This window comes from Kogia breviceps, chromosome 14 (assembly GCF_026419965.1).
Source record: "Kogia breviceps isolate mKogBre1 chromosome 14, mKogBre1 haplotype 1, whole genome shotgun sequence".
In the NCBI taxonomy this organism is placed as follows: Eukaryota; Metazoa; Chordata; class Mammalia; order Artiodactyla; family Physeteridae; genus Kogia; species Kogia breviceps.
In genome coordinates this window covers 40,341,770-40,360,633 of record NC_081323.1, presented here as the reverse complement: position 1 = coordinate 40,360,633, position 18,864 = coordinate 40,341,770, and the positions used below count along the sequence as shown (strand labels likewise).

The window sequence follows — 18,864 nt, the reverse complement described above, 5'->3', positions numbered from 1 at the left end:
TGATACATGTTCTTCACATTCTCCCAAAGTTCCCATGTATGATTGAGCCCCAGTTTCCCACAACTGCAACCTGCTTGATAAGGATAAGGTTCCCTTTATTTGCTGCCTTTTCTTCCCTTCTCTTTTCTCCACTCCCCTACTGTTAGTTCCTGGGTTATCTCTCAAATAAGCTGCTTGCACTCAAATCCTTATCTCAAAGCCTACTTTTAGAAGAACCAAAACTAAGACAAGCACTTCTCAATAAATGGCCTTAACAGAATCTAAAGTGAAAGATGGGTAAGGTCAGAGTAGTTGAGGATTGAGAGAAAAAAAAAATAAATGGAAAGGCTGTGCCCATGGCTTATCCCTTCCAACATGTCACATGTTGTCTTAGCTTTTACCATTCCTGAAGTCCTGGCTGGTAGCCTTAAAATCACGGGATCTCCTGTCTACAAGGGGCTTAGCCATTTAGCCCCAACTCTCAGGTCATAGAAGAGGCAGCTAAGTGACAATGCTGAGAGTAGGACTATATGTGTCCCAGTTCTTTGCACCACTCCAGACTCCCACGTGGAGCCCTCCATTAGGCCTTGCTCAAAAAATGCAATGTCAACTATTTAGAAGTTAGCAATTTGCATCTATGCAGTGGTTTTCAGACTGTCCTTGACATAGCATCATTTTCAGACTGTCCTTGACATAGCATCCTCTTATTTGTGTTTGTTTCTTCTCACAATGTCTCATTGGATTGGTCAGTGTGTAGGAAGAACCTTTAGAAGCACTATTTTGGTTGAATCAGTGGAGCCTGCATTGTACCTGGTGATGGCTGCCATACTCTTGTTTATTCTCCTGCTCCATCCCATTCTCTGCAGGCACTTCTGCCCAAACACCAGGAGATTGATTCGAGATGCTCAGTTTAAAAACCACACATCTGGAGGAGATATTCACTGGCCTAATGATCTGCCTCACCATTAAGGTGGCATCCGTTTAAATATTTGTATATAGATGACCTGTGTAGCAATAAAAGAACAGAAATGAGTGAACAGAGGCAACTCAAATGAGATAGATTTTCTTCCCAAAAGACAAGGACAGATGAAAGCTGTATGATGTAGCCAGTTCTTTTCATATCTTAAGTTACTACTCTAACAAAGCTGCCAAAAAGCCACTTTACTATTTTATTGATTACAATCCCATTTAAATCCCACCTATTGACTTGCTAGCCTCTGTGGAAGGTCATAGAAGAGTGACATTAGCATCTGTGAGTATATTCCAACCTCCTCTTAGCTCTGTGTTTTGTTTATTCATAGACTTCTCTGAAGTATTTGAGACTGGCAAAAATGAAAAAAAATTATTTTCAAGTTAACCATTATGAATTCACTGTTCATCAGTTGGCTTGATAACTTCCTTGAATTTCCTTTCTTGATTACATTTCCTCCTTTCCCAGGAGGGAGGAACTGGGCTTGAGGAAAGCAAATGCCTGGCCCAGGAGTCCTGTTATTTTTCTCTTGCATCCTTTCTTTCTGTGACCTCAGTGTCCACTCAGAATTACAGCTCTAGCCAGAAAGCCACAACCATGTCCATTCAAAGCTGAAATGGCTTTTGTTCAGAAAGCAACCAGTCAGGAAAAAAAAAAAAAAAATATATATATATATATAGTAAAAAAACAAATGCAAGTTTTAAAGAGGTGCAGGAGTGAACTTGGTAGCATAATCCACCCCAGTCTGTTGAGTATTTTTAAAACCTCTTTCCCTCATCCGACTATACCTTCCCAAGATGCCTTGCTTGCCGTTGTGGGTGAGAACTAATGGGACAAAGCAGATAATGGCTCTTTTCTCCTAGAGGTAACCTCCCATCAGAACAAAGCATTAATAATCACTGACTGTTACACCTTCTCCCTTGCCAGCAGGGGTCAGGGGGCAGGCTATGGCTCAGTTAGAAGGAATGGCTTAGCAGCTTGCACTGTGCTGCAGAAAAGCCAGGAAGCCACAGGCATTGGACCCCAACATCTGCTTTTCCCAGAGCTGAGTTGTGTTGATAGTTGATTTTACACCAAATAAGCAGGAAGGAAGCTGATTGAATGCAGAGAGAATCAACTCCATGGAAAACATATGGTGACCACAAGGAAGCCAGATGAGGTGAGGGGTAGACTGTCTAACTTAACACTTCACAGAAAAGCTGAAAAATGCACCGTGGCAATGGGTGAAATGTCAGGAAGCTGAGAATGACCAATAATTTCATTCATTCATTATAGAGATTCTAGGAGCCCTGTCTGAACCACTGCAATCTGTAGGACTCCAGTTGCAAAAGCAAAATTACCTGCAGAGTAGGGATGGCACCATTTTAAGAGGAAGACTTAACTGAGGATGTTTGAAAAAATTAAATTTCTCACCTAACACCCTACCTTATGTGTAGAAAAGGAGTCCAAAGTACTTCTTATTAATGTTGTTACTGTTACCTAAAAACTGAGTTCACCTCATGGTGGGTATTGAGCCAATAGACGCAGCCAAGCCAAAGATCCGGAGAAAGAAGGATTATTACTTGCAGCAAATAAGGAGAACACCGGGGATCTTTTCCAAAGTAGTGTCTCCCCTAACAGCAAAATTAGGGAAGTTTTAAGCTAAGGGTACTTGCATATTCATGAAGGGGCTAGAGCAGATGAGAATTCAGCATAAAATTGAGGCAAAAGTCAAGAGGACATGTATAGAATATACTAACTCCAGGATTGAAAAGAAATGGATAAAATAGGCAAAGAAACCAACAAAGTTCATACACTATACAAAAACATAGTTAATTGGCAAATGTAATAGGAAATCTGTGCCCAAGCAAAGAGAATTGAAAAAGGAACATTTTATAGATTATTTCTGTAAGCAGACAGATACATTTTGGTGAGCCATGGGATATTAGAGCCATCTGCATTTACTTTCTCTGAGCTGGTCTCGCAGAACTCACATAAGGGTCAAAGCACCGGGAATAAATGTGAGCCAAGGAAATACCTTCTCAGAGCTGTGCTTGGAAGTGATTTTAGGAGGTGCTAAGCCATTGGACCAGTAGCTTTCCAACATGCCCTGGTATCATTACATTAGGACTGAGGATTGAATGGTGATGAATGGATTCTCAACCACCTAATCCCAGTGGCATCCAAACATGTGAGTGCCAGATCCTGCCTAATTGGCATTTGGCTCAACAAAATGAGTCTGGTGGCCATGCTAGCTGGCAGACACATTGTTCAGTTTGCCCATCCTAACTGTGTGATGATTCTGTAAGGATTTATAGGCCATCTGTCTTGCAAGGCATAATTTGTCAAGATTTCTCTGTGCTTCCAGGCTTTGAAAGATGTTATTTGCATGTGTTTGGCTATTCCTTTTAAAAGGTAACCTGCATATTTTTTTATTTTATTTTTTTGCAAAACCCACAAAACAATGTCATATTTTCTGTTTAGCATTTCTGTTGTCCTCACATTGGCATAACACATTTTTTTGGTTGTATTTTATTTTTCTTCCTACAAGGTAGACTCATGGATTGGAGAATAAAAATGTTAGAGGGTGCCTTTGAATTACTTGTGGAGATTAGAATGTAAATTGAGTCTGGAAAAGAAGTTTAGATCTTGATAGACAAATCCAAATCAAAGAGCTAATCCTCACGCCTCTACTAGATGGGTCATTTGTCCTGCCTGAGCCCAGCGTCTTTTAACAAAAAGATTAAAGTCACACGTTTTAAAGAGATAAGTAAATCATGGGAAAAAGCTCTTCCCTGGTCACATTCAGGGCTATTTTTAGGACTAATCCACGTTGCCTCAATTGAAGCCAGCGACTACAGAGGCAGGATCCTCTCCTTTTCATCATCCTTGTTCCTCATCCAGGCCAGTGCTGGGAAAGTTATGTGGATAAACATCATCAGTCGCACTCACCACCATCTGCCTTCCTGTTGCCCTGGCACCACCTCCAGATCCAGCTCTCACACTGAGTACCCCTGTGACCTTAGAAAAGTTGCTTACCTCTCTAAGCCTCAGTTTGCTCATCTGAAAATGGGAAGTAAAAAGTACCTCTCTTATAGGATTTCTGTGCCTGCCACATGGTCAATGCTCAGGTAATGCCAGCTCTTCCTGTTATGATGATGATGATGGTGATGATAATGAAGATTATGATTTACCTTCTCCTAGTACTAGATTATGTGCCGTACAGCAGGATAGCATAGTAGTTAATGGCATGGAACACAAAGCCTGACTTTGGGTGCAAATCCCATTTTATCCACTTGTAAGCCATGTGATCTTGGGCAAGTTACTTGAGTTTCTCACTCATAACATAAGCATAAAAATAGTACCCACTTCATAGAGTTATTATGAGGATGGAACGAGTTAATATTTGTATATAATAAATAGTATATAAAGGTTTATAAAATAATACATGGGAGATAGACTAAATTCATGAAGCTCTTCAAAAGCTGACTCTCTCTTCCTTTACCATCCTGCTTGAACATATATAAATATACTTCCTTTCAAGTCAGAATCCATTCTTTTTTTCAAAAGTACTATGTTTGTAGACACAGCCAGCCACATTTTCTTTCTTTGACTCTCCACAGCATTATTTTTCACTTTAGCACTTCGCCACTGTTACCTTACATCTGCTTTTAGGACGAACTAGGTAGCAGTTCCATGTTGGTGCTTTGATGCCATGATGAGGTCATTTCCAAGGTAACCATCCCAGTAAAAAACACACACTGAACAGGAAAGAGCCTGACTTTCAAAACTTTCTAGTCACCTTAGTAATGTGCCATGAATTCTATTTAGAGATTAGCTTGAGACCATGCCCTGTTGTCCTTTTTTCCCTTTGCTGGTCACAGAGCCCATGTAAAGTGTCATGTGAGAGTCTGGTGCTGAGGACTTGCCATCAGTCTCCTCATCTGTGCAATGAGGGGCAACAGCTTTTGTTACATAACCTTATTGAAAGTCAGTTTCATAAGCTCCAGGTAGAAGGTAAGGGCTATGGATTTATTTCAAATAAACTTCTTACTTGTGAATTTCAAAAGAAATTCCAGCATTGCTGAGCAAAGATGTTAGAAGGAGAAAGTATTGACAGGGCAGGTAACTTGTCATGTCAGTGTCATGAAGGACAATCAGCTCTTTCATTGTTTAAGGATTGATTTGCTCTGTTGTGAATTATCCTAGTCCCCTATTTCTATTTTGATGGCTTTAGACATTTAATGCTGTCTGATTAGTGCTTCTGCCAGGGACTAGGCAGAGGGTGAGAGTAAAGATAAAACTCTCCTGCTGTTCCAGCCACTGAGGAACAGCAGGGCTTGGAACATTCTAGAGCATCTCCTGGAAAGGAGCCACAGGCTTCTCTCTTCAGGACTTGGGACTTCCCCTAGGCTTGGGGACAAGGAAGCCTTGGTAGAAGAGTGCCCTCAGAACCAAGCCGAAAAGATACTCTTAAGTTCTCCCTTCTCTTCCATCCCTCCATTCCCTGAGACAAAATTAGAGTGCTGTGTTGCTGCCTGTATTGGAGAAGAGTGAGAGGGTCTTGGATAGTATAAGGGAGGAAATACCTTGTCTGTTAAATATTCCCGCCTGATAAATACCTGGGAGCTCAGGCTGCCTCTGTGACTCTGACTACATTCTACCTGGGAAAAGACACTGTAAGGAAGACTTGACTGACAAATTCTCCATATAGTGCCATCTATGGTGAGATATTAGTCACTGCATACTTCTCACCAAAAAGATTTTAATGAAAGACAACCAAGGAGATCCACGATAAGTCCCTGACCAGGCAAAGCAGGTCTATAGCAGAAGACCTTCAGTTTCTCCCATCTGATTTATTTTACCTAAAAATAATAGGATCAAAAGGATAAAGCATGTGAAATCTGATATTTTTTAACTTAATCAACAAAATTCTGCAGTCTGGTATAGTAGAGAAATCATGGATCATCAGGATAAATAGAATGAATAGTCTAGACATATTCAACTAATTAAACTCTCTCTTGAAACCACACTAAAATTGCATTGTATTTTTTTAAAGCATAATCTGGCAAGGGTGGAGATAATAGGGTAAGAGACAATAATTACACAATTTGGCAACTACCTATAGGTTTACAGCTATAACACTTCTGAGAAAACTGATCATAGGTTTAGAGTTACAGCCTAAAATAAGGAAGGTTGGTTGACAGCTGTTTAAGGAATAGTCAGAACTCCCACCTGGGAGAAAACTAAAGGTTTACCTTCTGGAGACAAGAAAGCAGAGGGTCTGAGGATAACACAATCCCAGGTGAAGGCAGGGCTACGATTTGAAAGCAAAGAGATAAAGTGATCATAAACATTCTGCCCCTTCCCCCATTTGGCTCTGGAAGGCTGGCATCCAGGCCTTTATTTTCCTGGTAAATGATTAAACAGATCTTCTCTCAGGACTTGATTGGCTCAAGAAGAAAGAAATAAAGGTATTGACCTTAGGGGTTACTCCAAAGAGACAAAGACTGATCCCTCTACAATGATGCCTTATTAACTCTTATACTTTTCAGGATCATATTCAGATATACAGATGCTTTGAAAAGTCCAATCAGCTTTTTAGTCCACCCATTTGAAATATGAACAGGCAATTAAAAATCACTAGACATATGAGGAAAACTTACTTAAAAAGTAGAAGTAAGCAAGAATAAAAGTAACCTCAGGGAAAATAATGACTATGTAGTGAGAAGAAAACTTTAAATATACGTATATCATTAATATCCTTAGAAAGATAATATAACATATTGAACCACTGAAAAAATAACAATGCTATTTTTTAAGGAAATGTCAGAGAACATAAACTGGCTCTTAGACATTAAATAGAGGGTAGCAGAAACAAAACATTCAAAGAAGAGTTGGAAATAAGGTGTGGAAAGATCCCAGAGAGTAGAGCAAACAAATAAAGTGAAAAATTGGAGGGAGAATATATGAAAATGTAAAATTTGATCAAATAATATTCCAGAAGAAAGAGAACAGAAATTAGCATAGAGATAATTTATGAAAATGTTCCAAATAGAAGAATAATAGCTTTCAGACTACAAGGGCTCCAAGAGTATCCAGCACAGGGGATAAAAATAAACCTTTACCAAAGCACATCATTGTGAAGTTTCCAGAACTGGAACTGAATAAGATGCTAGAAATTTCCAAAGAGACAAAATAAAAAAAACAGGCCACATATGTTTTTAGGATGATGAAATAGTTATTCTTCAAATCTCTTAACAGCCCACTAGAAGCTAAAAGACAATGAAGCAAATTTTCTCACAAAAATCTAAAAGAAAATTTTCTTAACCTACAATATTATACCCAGAGAAACTAGCAATAAAGTATGCAAATGTCATAAAGCCACTTTTAGACGTACAAGGCTCAAAAAACTTAACACTCAGGAACCCTTTCTCAGGAAGCTACTGGCAAATGTGCTCTCACTGAAATGAAAAGCTAACTATGAAGGAGGAAGACGTGGTTTACAAAAAAATAAAAAAGATTCAACAAAGAATAGAAGTTAAAAAAAATGTTAATTGATTAATCTAAATTGGATTAGGTCATAAGACTCTAGGAAAGGCTTCATCAAGGAAATGAAACTGGGAGAACACTTGTGCCTGAACATATTGCAAAGAGGTTTAGATAACTGTGTCTTCTTCCTGGAGAGACTTAAGCTGAAACATCTTTTCTTAGATGCCTGGAACAGGAGGTCATGCTGGAAAGTTCTGTTGGAAGTAGGTTTCAAGAAGTCAATTGATAAAAGGGGTCAGGACCTGAGAAAATGAGAGAACCCATCCACAAACCTCTTTAGACTGTTCCATTCTGTTCTCCAGAGCTCCCTTTTCTGGACACAGATCCCCCTCTTCTTAATTGTTCCCAAGGCCTGGGACGTCCCTGGTGGTCCAGTGGTAAAGAATCTTCCTTCCAAAGCAGGGAACATGTGTTTGATCCCTGACTGGGGAACTAAGATCCCACATGCCACAGGGTAACTAAGTCCATGCGCCACAGCTACTGAGCTTGTGTGCCTCAACTAGAGAGGAGCCCCCACACCACAACGAAGAGCCCGTGCACCATAACAAAAGATCCCGCACGCCTCAACGAAGATCCCATGTGCTGCAACTAAGACCCGACACAGCCAAAAATATAAAAATAAATTAATTGTTCCCAAGGCCCATAGGATGGTCCCAGGTTTAAAGAAGGCAAGGGAGTAGCTTGTTCCCCAGTATATAGTCAAAGGCCTTGGCATGCACTTCTAAGCATGAAATGCATCCAGCTGTATGTCCCTGGATATACCACAAGATTTAAAAGCATCCCTGGAAGGCCTTATTTTGTCACAACAAAATTTCAAATTTCTGTCTTCCTGACATTTTCAAGAGGACCCCAGTGGAGCCTCAGTCATCATTTACCCCAGGGGAAGGAGAGAGACAGAAGGAAGCAGAGGTACAGTTCCTGGCCATGGTATATGTGTACAGCTGCCTGATATTTGAGAGTTTCTTTGCAGCAAAGATATTGCTGAAGAATAATAAGTCATATAAATGGCCATTGGGGACCATCACTTTTGTCATGCCACTTTCCTCTCGTGTATCCCTTGGAAGATGGTTCCTCCCCATTGAAGTCAGATCTTTTCACGTTTGATCACCAGCCTTCCTTTTGCAATATACACCAGAACTTCTTTTGAACGAAAAAGCTTCATAGAGCAGTGTTTTCTCCATTCCTTGAGACTTATATTTTTCCTACTTTGGCTCTAAGTGGTTCAAACAATATAAATGCTTATAAAGATCTTTAGGTATCATTATATGAGTGGCATGTCCACTTGGAAGCTTATCAATCTTTTATTGAGAAGCTATAGAAGGGACTTTATTTTTAGCCTTTGTCAGCTGGCATTATCCTTCTGAACTTAACTTTACTTCCTGTTGTTTTTATTCCAGAAAATCATCACATTGCTTTTAATTGTGGTATGATGTTTCATAATCTCATTCCAGTATGGACATTTTGTTTTAATTTAGCTGGTAATCATCCAGAGTGTATTAAACCACTTGAATTCATAGAACTTTAGAGCTGAAGAGACATAAGAGCCCATCTAGTTTCCTCATCCTATGGTTGAAGGGTTTGTCGCTGATCAATTACTGCTAGCAGGAATGGAAGCCACATTTCTTGTGCTGTTACTAATTTGACTGATTTGTTTAGACTAAACTGTTTTTCCCATCTTAGTTCTCAAGGCTTTTCATTTTTCTATGTGCCTCAGTGGACCTGAAAAAAAATCGTAAGCAGTTTTGCAAAAACAGTGACGGGTTGGTGGAAAAGTACTGATGCATTTAAGTCAACAGCAACAACAGTATTCCAGCTGTAGGTTACATGCAACAAAGGAAAATCCTCTAAGGGTCTGTTTTCGTCCAAAAGCCTTTACTGGTCAGAACTATATTTTTAGGCTAATTCATTCTGCCAAAAACATCTACATTTTTGCAAATGAACTTTTGACCCCTCAACTGATGCCTTGCAACTTATAAACCTCCAACTCCTGATCTTTACATTTTCATTGGCTTTTCTTGACTTTGACATATCTCTCTCTGCCTGGTCATTTGATATATTAAAACTCTTGCACATTTGCTCCTTTAGTTAGCAAGGCAAGCTTTGGGGTTGAAAAGTTGCTCTGCCTACTTGCAGTCTACAGTCATATTCTGAACTGTCCTCCAAACTCATATATTGTTCCTATTCAAAGTTAGGTAAATTCCTCAGCTGGGGATTTTTAAATTGTTTGATATAATTAATTGTAAATAATGCTTACAAACACTGATTCACCTAACTCTTGTCTTTACTAATTTTAATATATGCTAAAAACTCTGTTAAAATCTTCAACTGGGCTTCCCTGGTGGCGCAGTGGTTGAGAGCCCGCTTGCCGATGCAGGTGACACGGGTTCATGCCCCGGTCCGGGAAGATCCCACATGCCGCGGAGCGGCTGGGCCCGTGAGCCATGGCCGCTGAGCCTGTGCGTCCGGAGCCTGTGCTCCGCAACGGGAGAGGCCACAACAGTGAGAGGCCCGCGTACCGAAAAAAAAAAAAAAAAAAAAAAAAAAAAACTTCAACCCCTAGGAAATAGTAAAGGTAGAGAAGGTAACCCAAAGATTATGTTAATTGACCTATAGGACTTTAAGCAGGTTTATATTCAATTTAGCAATATTTTAATAGTTGTGGGGTTTTTTTGGGCGGGAGGTTGCTGACACACATATATGTATGTATCAATATCCCATAGCCTTCTTTGAAATGGGTTTGTCATCGTCCAGATTTTCTCATTAATGAATTAAATAAAATTTGACACATGTTCTTTGGCATGTTGCAGAGCATAACTTAATTATAATATCCTCGTTTGAGAATAACAAATATATAGCTTGCATACCCCCACTTTTCTGTCATGCATCCATGACCAACATCAAAATTATTCACAAGCATGGTTCAGAATCTTTCTCAACACAAGTGCCCTGAAGGCACTGGAGGCAATATAATGGAAATCCATGCTAAAGTTAAAATTAATTTGTCATCCATGCCATATTGGCATATGTTTTGTTTTAATTGCTTTTTAAATGTGCTGATCACACCAAGGGATATTTATTCCCAAGATGCCAGACACAAACACAGCCTCCACCAGCACCATAAAGATGGTATGTCTTGGTCACACCATATTGTATTGCTGTCATTTGCATGCCTTTAGAAGGAGCGTATACTTGTATTTCCTTGGAGTACACTTTATTCCAGGAGTCACATTACTTTCTTTTGTTGGCTCCTAAAGCCACTTGGATTTATTGTCTGTCCTTTGAGGAACAGCTGTGGTTAGAAATTGAGATGTATGAAACTGTCATTTGCATAGGTTAAACACACCATATATTAATAATTTCATATGATTTGACCTAATCAGATAAAAGAATCAAAATTACTCCATCTTTGGTGATCTCCCAGTTTCAAAACCATTTATTTTCTCTTTTGAATCACTAATTGTCAAAAGTAAGTGCTGATTTTACAGCTACAGTGCACAGAGAATCGTGGTAGATTCCAAGGATGACAAAGATAGAAACACACATCCTGCTCTGGAGGAGCGCATGCCTGCTGTTCAAGGGTGAATGGTCTTATTTTCATTGAGATTATGAGCTATTTGAAGGCATAGTCTGTGCTTTGCTCTGCTTTATTTTTCTGTGTATTCATCACATTGCAGGCGTTCAATAAATGTTTGTTAAGTGAGTGGAAGGTAAAGAGATGGGAGAAGGAAGGGGAAGAGGGAGGGAGGAATAGAGGCTCCTTTGAGAAGAAGGTGACAAGATGGCGATAAATCAGAGTAAAATAATTATTGTCCACAATGCAGGCGAAGGATCACCCCAAACCTCAAACAGAAGACTGAAAGTCACTTAACAAAAAAGTAAATAAAGTAACACCCATTTTTCTATTTTAAAAAGTGCCAAGGGCTTCCCTGGTGGTGCAGTGGTTGAGAGTCCGCCTGCCCATGCAGGGGACACGGGTTCGTGCCCCGGTCCGGGAAGATCCCACATGCCGCGGAGCGGCTGGGCCCGTGAGCCATGGCTGCTGAGCCTGCGCGTCCGGAGCCTGTGCTCCGCAACGCGGGAGAGGCCACAGCAGTGAGAAAAAAGTGCCAGCTCTCGAGTTCCAAAGCATGGAAATACCCAGGACCCGGGACTCCAGTAACACTGATGCTCGAGAGGACGGGCCACCCTGGCTTCTAAAGCTTAATTTAAGCATCTCAGGTCTTCATTTTTTCGTATACCTGCTCTATGATTTTCGTTCCTACTAATGAAAGGAATGAAAAGGAAGACTATGAAGAAATTAGGTATTTTTTAAAAATACTTTATCTCTAAATGTTTCATGCTTCAAAATATTGTTGAAAGCTATCTATTGAGATAACTTTAGCCCTAAGAGGCACTGACTTTGGTTTGTTTCCAAAAATTGAAACCAGTCTGAAAGAGTATATGCATTCCACCATAAATGAATTTCAAAAGAAGGCTTCAAAGGCAATAACCAAAGTGTTCTCATCAATGACAGCGTGACTGGAACGATCACCTTGGTAGGTGATGGTTATTTGGAGGTATAAACTATGGCATCTATAAGATTTTTCTTTTCGTAAGATACAGCTCCACTCGTCAAAAGCCAATAACCAAGTTTCTTTCTATTTATTTATTCCTGGAAAATATTAAAGGTGATTTAGCTATAATGTTTCCAGAATTATTGGACATACTCATCAATAATAAGTTTTTGAGAATAAGTTTCCTCTCCCGTTGCGGAGCACAGGCTCCGGACGCGCAGGCTCAGCGGCCACGGCTCACGGGCCCAGCCGCTCCGCGGCATGTGGGCTCTTCCCGGACCGGGGCACGAACCCGTGTCCCCTGCATCGGCAGGCGGACTCTCAACCACTGCGCCGCCAGGGAAGCACGAGAATAAGTTTTGAGAAACTTATTGAATGTAAAAAGATTTACACTGTGGATAAACAGTCAGTGCTAGCTTTTCCATTTGCAGATGACACATCTCTTACCATTCAAGAATAAATAATGCTCAAATCAATAAAAATTAGAATTATTAGATATCTTGTTTTTACCTATGAGTTTGGCATAGGGGTGAAGAGAAGGCAAACCACTGGTGAAAGAGTAAATTGCTAAAACTTTAGCAGAAAGCAAATTAGTTATGTGTAGAAAAAGCTTTAAAAATATGCATAGTCTTTGAACCAGCAATTCTATTTCTGGAAATTCATTCTCAGGAAATAATTAAAAGTTTGTACAGAGATTCAACTACCAGAGTATTCCATACAGTGCCATTTATACTAGTGAAAAATGAGAGAACTACAAAGATAATGGAATATTACTTAGTCATGTGATGGCTATATATTTTACAATATATAAAATGTAAATATTATATAATTATATGACAGTGTTGATAATATATTGTTCAGTTAATATAAACAAAAGTTTCTAAATCATATACAGATATATAGGATTGCAGCTTCATAAAGTATTACACACACACGCATACACACTTTATTTTTCTGGAAGCATATACAAGATTTTAATAGTAAATTGTCTCTGAAGAAAGAGTGAGCCATGTTCAGAAAAGTTTTACTTTTCCTCTCTGCTCGTCTCATTTCCTAATTTATCTTCCATAAACATATACCACTTTTATGTTAATACAAAACTTTTTCAACAAGGAAAAAAACGTACTGCCCTCTAACATTTACTAGCAAGATCTTTACTGCTCACAAATGCACTGGTGATTGTGTTTGTTTTGTTTCTTTGTTTGTTTGTGGCTTTGATTGTTAAGGTTGAAGAAACAAACTGTGATGATGAACTGAAATCATGAAGGTGGCCCTTTCTATGTATTATATAAAATTCACTTTAATAAAGAATTATCTTAGCATTTAGTATTAGTCGCCTCAGAAAGGTTACAACAAAAGAAAAATTCTAAATACAATCTGAATAAACTAAATAAAGTGTGAGTCATATTTCTTTCATATGAAGTAAAGTCATTCTAAATAAGAAATTTAAAGACCTTCTTTTTTATGAGCATTCAAATTCTTATTCCTCAGTATGGTCATCTTTATTATCTGTTTTAGAGAAAAAAGAGCATTATTTGAAAACATTTTCACTTTATTTTAAATAATAAAACCACTTTTGAATAACTCTTTTGATTATAAAAGTAACATATTTTCATGATAGAACATTGGGAAGCGCACTCCTAATTCTATCACCTATAGAGAAGCACTAATAACATTTTGGTGTCCATACACAAAGTTGATAAGCATTCTTATATTTAAAAACAGGAGATCAGTGTTCAGGTATTTAACTCCTCTGAAAGTCTGTGATACTCATGTAACTGCATTTTCCTCTATTATTTCTGGCATTTGGATAAATGTAGACTACTGTTTATCCATATTAAATTGCAGTTGGGGCTACTGTCTTCCATCTTGGATGCTACCAGAGTTTTGTGGAAAAAAGTTAAAGCAACATGATGCCAGAAACCCATGAAAATAATACATTCACATTCTTCTTAACTCTTCATTTCCTCCAGGACAGATATCAGTGGATGGATTTATGCGCTATCTGAGTGGAGAAGAAAATGGAGTCGTTCCACCTGAGAAACTGGATTTGAATGAAGATATGTCTCAGCCACTTACTCACTATTTCATTAATTCCTCACACAACACCTACCTCACAGGTATGAGTTCATACTTCTTTGACAATTATTTTAGCCAGTCTCACCAAATGTCACCAACCTCTGCTTACTGTTGTTCAGAAGTGGAGGCGTATTTCCTTTCACTTCCTGTGAAAAGCCTCTGAGAACTGGGGTTCCATGACCAGAGGCTCCACCCACTATCAACAATATCATTTCTTCACATCTCTTCCTAAGTTTTCAAGTCATCTAAAATGTATTCACGTCTGGTATCTTCAGACCAATGGAATTTTTGCATAACTGAATTCTTTCTTCAATAGACTTCAAGCCACTTATAAAGCCACCTAGTTCTCTGGACTGTTTTCATCTACAGGAAAGTTCTGCCCTAAATAACTTCCACTCAAGGCAAATTAATAATTTTGCTCAGGTGGACAGGGCTTTAGACATAAACAAATTTCTTTGTAACAACTTATATATACTTTGTTGTAAATATTATAATAAAGGAGTGCGTTTCCTAACTTGACTCTAAATTGAGCACTGCCATGGTTTTTAGTAGGTTGCTAAATAGAAAAAATATTTAAAAATATATATTAATATATATTATCTCAATATAGTTTAGAATAAAAATTTTAATAAATACCAATTTCAATAAACTAAAAATGTTTTTATAATCAAAATACATTTCTTGCAGAATACTCTCTGATTACCAGCCTTAGAAAGACTTTGTAAAAAAAAAAAAAACCTACTGGTTAAAAAAAAAGACTTCAAAACCTTATCACTTTCGTGCTTCATACAGTCCATCACCCAAATGAATATAAGATTGCCAGACATTAAGACCCACAATGCAACCAAAGTCTGGGGTCTCATTTGTTATCTGTAAGTTATAGGTACTTGCCATGCCTTGGGGGAGGTTTTGATGTGCTTGTGGCTCATTGCCTAGGGGTGTGTGGTTTGTGTGGCAGGATAGACCAGCAATGCCATGCACATAGTGGCAGGGAGGTCCAGGCACTAGGTATTCATAAGAGTGTTCAAGAGAATTTCACAGGGTTCAGCCATCTGGCAAATAAGCAGTTCAGCCTTCTGAATTACTTAAGGGAATCCATTCCTCTAGGCACAAATGTATGTTGTGCTAGCGTCGATTCCAGCTTTAGCCTGGTATCCCACACTCGGTGAAAAATAGCTTAGAATAGAAATTGCTCTTGGACAGAAATAGCAATGTGGCCCCTGGACAGCTAGAATGAGCTATTTCAGGATGATTCCATATCATCCGAGACCATCTTGTCAGGATCATACACTCTGAGTTCTGCAGGCAGTTGAACTGCAACTTGCATGTTGTTCATGAAAATCGAACTGTTCTCATGGTACTTGTGGCCTGTTTTGTTTCAACTACATACCTACTAAGAGAGATTCATGCTATAAAACTAATTAGATTCGTGTTTGGCTCATCCTAAACCCTATTCTTGTCATCTCTTGTTGCATAACCAATCACACCAAAATACAGGGACATAAAACAGCCACCATTTTATTTTGACCATATTCTATATGTCAGGAATTCAGACAAGACACAGAGCAGGTGGCTTGTTTCTGTTTCCTGGTGTCTTGGGCTACAGCTGGGAAGTGAATGCCTGGGGTGACACAAAAGGCTTGGCTGTTGGAATCATCTGGAGGTTTCACCACCAACATTTCTGGACCTGGGCTAGTGACCCAACAGCTGGGCTCAGTTAAGACTGCTGACCTAATTGCCTAAAATTGGCCTCCCCATGTGGCTTGGGCTTCCTCACAGCATGGAAGCCCCAGGGTAGGTATACTTCTCACATGGCAGTTTATAGCTGCAAAAACAAGTGTCCCTCCCCAAATTGGAGGAAGCCTAACTGCCCTTTTGCACTTAGCCTCTGAAGTTCCATACTGTCATTTCTTTCTTTATTTGTCAAAAATGTCACAAACCTACCCAGCTTCAAGGTAGGGGACATAGACCACAGCTCTCAATGGGAAGAATGTCAGAATACTCTTAGCCCTGTTTAATTTTTTTAAATAAATTTATTTATTTATTTGTTTGTCTTTATTTTGGGCTGCGTTGGGTCTTCGTCGCGGTGCGCGGGCTCCTCATTGTCGTGGCTTCTCTTGTTGTGGAGCACGGGCTCTAGGAATGCAGGCTTCAGTAGTTGTGGCTCACGGGCTCAGTAGTTGTGGCTTGCAGGCTCTAGAGCACAGGCTCAGTAGTTGTGGCGCACAGGCTTAGTTGTTCCACGGCATGTGAGATCTTCCTGGACCAGGGCTCGAACCTGTGTCGCTTGCATTGGCAGGCAGATTCTTAACCAATGTGCCACCAGGGAAGCCCCTTAGCCCTGTTTTAAAATTACTACAGGTTTCATAGCTTCAAGAAGAGAATGTCCACTTAGCCCACTTTCTTGGATTCAGTTTCTTAGACTTACTACAAAAATTTTGCAGCTCCCACTCAAATTGCTAAGCAGTTGTAAAGGATATTTTCCTTCCCAGAGGTCCTTAATCTTATTTGGTATCATTGATGTATCTGGCAGTCTGGTGAAGCCTATGGACCCTTCTAAGAATGTTAAATGCATAAAATAATGTACATAGAATTAAAGAGGAAAAACTTCCATTGAAATATTTTGATCAAATATTGAAAAACAAATTTGGATAAAATTGTATATATTTTATTAACGCAATTTTTAAAAATTGTATAAATAATACGTGTGATATTTGCAACAATTGGAATATGATATGAAAATATCTGTGATTTCTACTGGTGACAAAGTCACTGTCCTGCTAGTACTACAGTGATTTGTGGCCTACATTCATAACTGAAGTGAATGTTAAATTGCACATAGTGATTTGAGTTAAAGATAATGTTTTTTCTCATCCAAGTTTGAGGAGGTCTATAGAACCTCAAGTAAAAGTCTAGATTTTTGACTTGATAGGATCCTAAGAAATATAACTTTAAAGACTGACACATGATTGAATCTTGCATTTATCTTGTACTTAGGACCCCAAAATGCTTAAAAATACTTAAACATATGTTCAGTTAAATTTTGGACATTGCATGTTATTTTATCTATCTGGAAGTCACACTATGCAATAATTTTACCACTAGTCTTTTTTAAGTCCAAAAATGAATATATTTACATCCATTAGTATCTGTATTATTTGCCATATAACAAATCAGGCAATGATACCAAAATGACTGAATGACAAGACTGACTGGGTATATATACGTTCTATTCTTTTTACTTTCTTCCAGAGTATATTAATTTTTCCCTTTTTGCATATCATTATGGAAAAAGTTTTCAGAGTTTACATAGGTTCACTCAACCACAGCCACTATTCTCCTTTTGATGTTCACATCATCTCAGCTTTGGTCAGTGGAAACATTTTTTAGGCTGGCTTCTCTCTCCTCTTGACATGACCCATTGATCTTTAAAAAATGTCCTTGTTTACTGGCACATAAAGATCTTCCAGGCTCATCTTTCTGCACCATGCATGGAATCAGACTTTTCCCCCAATGATCCCTTGTTCCTTTTTTTTTTTTTTTTTTTTTGCGGTCCGCGGGCCTCTCACTGCTGTGGCCTCTCCCGTTGCGGAGCACAGGCTCCGGACGCGCAGGCCCAGTGGCCATGGCTCACGGGCCCAGCCGCTCCGCGGCATGTGGGATCTTCCCGGACCGGGGCACGAACCCGTGTCCCCTGCATCGGCAGGCGGACTCTCAACCACTGCGCCACCATGGAAGCCCCCTTGTTCCTTTTAGTGTGAAAAAATATGCATATGGGTAACAGCAATTTGAACCCCGTGCTATGGAATGTTGTTTCTGGACCATTTCAGTGAACAAAGCAAGAAAAGATACATTTTTCTTCTTGTTAAGGCACAAGAATTCACATAAAGATTTCTACTCCTATCTTCCAATTTAAATTCTGGAGTCTATAGCTGTGCTTCTTATATCAATCTTGATACCTAGCAAATTATACATAATTACTCATTTGCTTTACTGACAACACAATAATAGTTCCAAGAAAATTGTTCAATATCAACACAAACAATAGAACTACAAAATACTGTTCAATTTTTCTCAGCAGTTCTTTTTGTTTTTTAACTGCATTTTACTAAGGATTTTTAGTCCAATTAATTTCTTCCAGGGTCACTCATTTGCCTTCCCTCTGATTAACTTGGTCAGCACCAATATGGTAGAGAACTTGGCTCCATTGTGTCAGTTGGGTTTGGGGTGTTACCATATTAATGACCAAGAGTTTTCAGAAAGTAGAGCTTTCAGCTATTATAAAAGAGAAGGGTCCACTCTACTTTTTGCTGAAGAAAGAACTCAAAGAGCTGTCTCCAAATTTCTGTATGATTTCATATTATCACCATCTGATACACATGATTTCTGACCAAGTAAACCAGCTCTCTCCCCAATTTTTAAATTTCTAGTAGTATTAGAATTCACATCTTTTTAAATATTCAATTTTTAAAGCTATGTTACCTATGTTAGACCATGTTCTGATCTTTAAGGGTTTTTTTTAAACTTATCTTCCTCACGTTTCTGAGATATGTATTCTCATACCAGGGTTTTCATTATGTAAATCTCCATTCTTACAATATTACCTTGTCCCAATACCAGTCAAAAATCTCTTATTTTCCTGCAGGAGAACTAAGGAGAATTCCTATAATTAATTTTAAAAATTACATATAAATTCTAATATAGGTTCTTGACGTTTTGCCTAAAATCCTCTTCTAACAGGTAAAATTTGGT

The 18,864-nt window shown here is 38.8% G+C and overlaps 1 protein-coding gene across 3 annotated transcripts in view; it reads left to right on the top strand.

Annotated features, from left to right (window-relative positions):
* PLCB1 (phospholipase C beta 1) overlaps nt 1-18,864 on the top strand; it is a 694,965-nt gene that overhangs the window by 510,539 nt on the left and 165,562 nt on the right. For all 3 annotated transcript variants that reach the window (XM_059039231.2, XM_059039234.2, XM_059039236.2), the window contains exon 10: nt 14,007-14,153. In XM_059039231.2, coding sequence (XP_058895214.1) covers nt 14,007-14,153 — 147 coding nt within the window. The remainder of the gene's footprint in view (nt 1-14,006; nt 14,154-18,864) is intronic.